The sequence below is a fragment of the Atta colombica genome, unplaced genomic scaffold (assembly GCF_001594045.1).
Source record: "Atta colombica isolate Treedump-2 unplaced genomic scaffold, Acol1.0 scaffold12, whole genome shotgun sequence".
NCBI classification, from domain to species: Eukaryota; Metazoa; Arthropoda; class Insecta; order Hymenoptera; family Formicidae; genus Atta; species Atta colombica.
The window spans coordinates 1639211-1643974 of record NW_017259206.1 but is presented as its reverse complement, the minus strand read 5'-3'; the positions used below and the strand labels follow the sequence as shown (position 1 = coordinate 1643974).

Genomic DNA, 4764 nt, shown 5'->3' with positions numbered 1-4764 from the left:
ATTCATATCATTATGTAACGTTATAATTTATATTATATATAAGAGTGAATCAATTAATTAAAATGTTACAGATTTATATTTCGGAAACAAAACATTATAGAAAAATATTTATATAAAAAAATTTAAATAAAAATATTTAAATATCATACAAAAGTTACATAATTTGAAAAGAGACATAAGATGATGTCATTGGTTTGATCTTGGAAAGTTGTTTGAAGATCATGCAATTTTATTATTAATTTCTTAAATAGAACCTCATACATTTATTGCATATTCTTAGCTTACCTTGAAAAATTTTCAAATCACTAGAATAAAATATTTTTTCATTAAATATTTTTCGAGTCATAAAGCTTGAAAGTTACATCAGCATTATTCTTGGCATTACTCAGTGTCCGACCGACGGCTAAAATCTCTTAAATGTTCAGGCTCATGATCCAGACAAGATTATTTGTCAAAATCAAAGCTTCGGATACCTTGAGTAATGCTAATGCTGACAATTGTAACTTTCAAGCCTTATAACTCGAGAAGTATTTAATGAAAAAATATTTTATTATAATGTTTATAATTCTACGAGGATGTATAATAAAAAATGGCAGATTCCATTAAAAAAATTTAAATACCTTGATCTGACTTTGGTAGCGTCACCCAAGATCAAACCAGTGATACTCTCATACTCTCAATTTAAATAGAACATCCTGTATACATATATATATTATACATATGTGTATAATACAGATGTCTTATAGATAGGACTAGTATTATCACATTTTCTTTATCAAAAAATAAACATTTGTTTTCCTTTGTAAAAATTTTTAGAATCATACCATCATATTTGAGATTTTATTCTTAATACCAGGAATTCCCTGTATATGCGCGCGCGCGTGTGTTTCCTGTATAAATGATTTTATGTAAAAAAGGATTTTAATACGATGAATTTACTGTTTGTAAATTTGAAGAAGAAATTTTGCTAAATGGAAAAGATGCTTATTCTTTGAATATATAATTGTTCTTTATCCTATCTATACATATATATGAGATATTCTATATACTCATTCTATATACTCCAAATTAACATCTACATATACACTGTGCGGTATTTTATATAAAAGTCCTGTAAATTTTCATGTAAAATTTCATTGTTGTAATTAAATTCATTATTTACATTTTTTAAATAAAATACTTACAAAATTGTTTTTTCATTAAGAAAGAGTATTTTTCGGCTATGATGAATTATGTCAACTTAAATCTTTTTCAAGTGTGTCACTATAAGAATATATATAATATTAATAAATATTAAATTTAATTATATTAAAATTATCAAAATTTTTACACAAAAAAACGTTTACATAAAAGAATCAAGAAACAACAAATGATACTATATTGACATATTAAATGAAATATTTTAAAAACAACATTTCTGAAAATTTTGCTAAACGAAAAAGATGCTTATTCTTTGAATATTTAGTACAATTCTTTATCCCACCTATACATATATATGGGATATTCTATATACTCATCTCCAAAATAACATCCACGTATTACATTGTGCGATATTTTATATAAAAGTCCTCTAATATCCTCCTCGAGTGATGATATCATAATTCAACGCAATATTTCTCACGCGAGTTGCGAGATATGCGAGAAAGCGGGATGACGGCATGCGAGTGAAAACAGGAGAAGCAGGAATCAGGGAGTTGAAAGGGAGAAAAACGCGAGACAAAGTCTTCGCACGGTTTGGAGGTTCGAGGTAACGGAGAAGGAATATAGAGAAGAAATTCAGAACGCCGTAGTCGAGACTTTAGCCTCCGCGTCGTGGCGTCGCGACGTCGGCCTGTCAGACTGCACCATCGGTGGCGGAGCTGGCCGTCGCCCTTGGAATTTTCACGTAAATAAAATCTCCGGAAGAGAGAGTGTACGATGCTCCTCGTGCGCGAGAGAGCGATGCCGGACACAAAAAGGAAAGAGAAAAGGAAGAGGAAGGAACGTGGGAGGGAAGAAGCGAGACGTTCGTTATGCGCTCGCGTCGCCTCATGCCTCGACGCATTCTCGACGTCGAGATTCACCCGACGGTTACGACGTAACGACGTGTGCGACACCCTCTGTAGTCTGTGTATATACATAGTGTCATATACACCCGTATACAAGGCAACGCGCTTTCACGGTGTAGTAAGACGGCGACGATGTAATTGAAAACGAGACTGTCGGCGTAACTGCGATTGCTTTTTCATTACGGTGGCAATTAGAGACACAGACGTAGACATAGAATCGGTGTTCGCTCTGTCTCGTTACACTGTTAGCCCGACATAATGACGACGTGCAATCTTTTTACACCGTCTACTTGCTTTTTTCTTTTTAAAAACGAAATAACGAAAAAGTCAAGTGCAATTGTGAACCAAGAGACAAACTATTATATGTAATTATCTTAATTATCATAACAATTATAAAAAGAATACAAAAGTATTTTTTATAGCGTACTAATTTTCCATTTTTTTTTTAAGAAAATTTTATTTTGTAGAAACGGAAATTACTACGTAAGCTATTGTTTTGCAATTTGTACTAGATTGCTGGAACACATGGCTTTATATGAAATTTTATTGCTGTTTGCAGTGGTGGCTCAGGCATACAAAGTCGAGGTGGAGGTGACGGGGGGCGCATCGAGGGGATGCACTGCAATATTACGCTGCATCATACCCAGCTACGTCAAAGATTTGGTGCGCGTTGTATCCTGGCTGCACGAACCTTCGTCCTACATATATCCCTCGCTACAAGGAGGTAAATGTTTATAACGAAACTTTACATACGAGCGTGTACTACATTTCTTTGTGATATGGAAACAAAATTTCACGTGCGTTACAAAGGCAAAACCTAATTAAAGTCCAATTGAAAAATTTGAAATGTATAACTTTTATGTCCACATATAAGGGATTTTACCCAATAAAAGTAAACAATTTTATTATGTGAAAATTATTATGTGAAAATAGATAGATATTATTTGCGAGAAAAAAAAATTAAATTAATAATTAAAAATAAATTTCCGCAACGAAATATATACATAAATATATACATAAAGATATTAAATCGCGTCAATAAGGTAAAACAACGAGGAACATATGTTGGCAATTATTTTATATTCCGTGTGTACAAGATTCTGAGAAGATTTTCAGTGAGAACTTGTGGAAATTTTTAACATAATTAAATTCTAAAAGCTCTATATTATTTGCAAAAGCAATTTATTGTTAATTTATTGTTAATATTCCATATCACTTTATATTGGAATTTTCTTTCTCTACATCTCATTATTATGGTGATTAATATGAGATCTCGTTACTAGATTGATTAATATATGTCTAAATAAATATTGAATCGTATTATTCCATTTTTAATTTCGTATTAATTCATATTCTTATATAGTTAATAATTTTTATTTTCACAAATATGTATCTAAATATTTCTTGATTTAAAGTTTATTATTACACGCGCGCGCGCACGCACACACGCTGGGTCTTCAAATAATTTCGTTAATCCGGGTTTTCGCGGCGCAAAGACTGATATGAATTCGGGAAACATCCCTGGCGGATTTTCACAGATGTAGTGCGATGGCAATAGAAGGAAAAAAAAGAATAACATGGATATAGTGACAATACGAGGCGATTTCAGCGTAGTCTCTATATGAGGGCTCACTACGGCCGTCGCCTACAAGAACTAAAATTTAATATCCGCCGCGGACGCCCGTGCTGAAATTTAATATCCACAATAATACGGCGTCTCCTTCCGCAGCTCGCGGTGCGGGAGTCGGGATTGTCGGGTTCATTAGTAGCTCACGGAGATTAATCAGATTTGCTGTAAACGCGAGTCCGCCCCAGAAAATTGCGTACAAGGGTGTAAGATAGAAGAGTTATACATAATTAAACATTTCGCGTGCCGCGATTTGATTACACGATTGTAATTAGCAGTCACTAAGAATACTAGTTACAATAAAAAGCCATGTTGTTATCTTATACCTATATCATGAGTGGATGTATAAATTCTTTTTTGCTTATAAAAGCAAAATTGGTACTGCATTATTTGTATGTAGATACTTTAATCGAAATCGATAATCGTGAAAGATTTTAACATTATTATATTTATTCACATGAAAAAAAAACGGTTTTGCCTACAATATCTAAAAATTTAATTAAATCTTATAGATCTGAAAATAATTATGTTGGATTATCACAAGATACTCATAGAAAATTATTTTGGCAGTTCAACAAAATCATTTTCAGATCAGTATCTAGCTAAATTTTTAAATATTCTAGCTAAATTAAACTATTATTCATTCTTCCTATGCATGGAAAGAACGGTTTTGCTGAAATATCTGAAAAAATTAAATATATATCTAGAAAAAATTAGATGTAAATCTAGAATTAAATATAAATTTAAATAGAGAAAATAATTTTAATGGATCAAAATAATCGCTCAAGCATAATGAGTAATACTGCAAAAAATATTACTTTTGATGTTTTAGTAATCAGCTGTATATATAATTATTTTAATGATCCAACAAAAATTATTTTCAAATTATATCTAGCTAAATTTTTAGATGTTTTTGTAAAAATTATCCTTTCCATGCAGTATAATAACTTCATATTACATAGAAAGATGTTTTTATGCTATATCTGCGATCGCGTTTGTGACGTATCAGGTAGAACGTAATTCGCTGCATGTATGTAGCGCCCAGCTCATGTATGCTCCACACACACACACACACACACACACACATAT

At 31.8% G+C, this 4764-nt stretch overlaps 1 protein-coding gene across 1 annotated transcript in view; it reads left to right on the top strand.

The window, feature by feature from the left end:
- LOC108694252 (Down syndrome cell adhesion molecule-like protein Dscam2) overlaps window positions 1-4764 on the top strand; it is a 168243-nt gene that overhangs the window by 77480 nt on the left and 85999 nt on the right. Inside the window, exon 3 of the mRNA XM_018203617.1 lies at window positions 2608-2772. Coding sequence (XP_018059106.1) covers window positions 2608-2772 — 165 coding nt within the window. The remainder of the gene's footprint in view (window positions 1-2607; window positions 2773-4764) is intronic.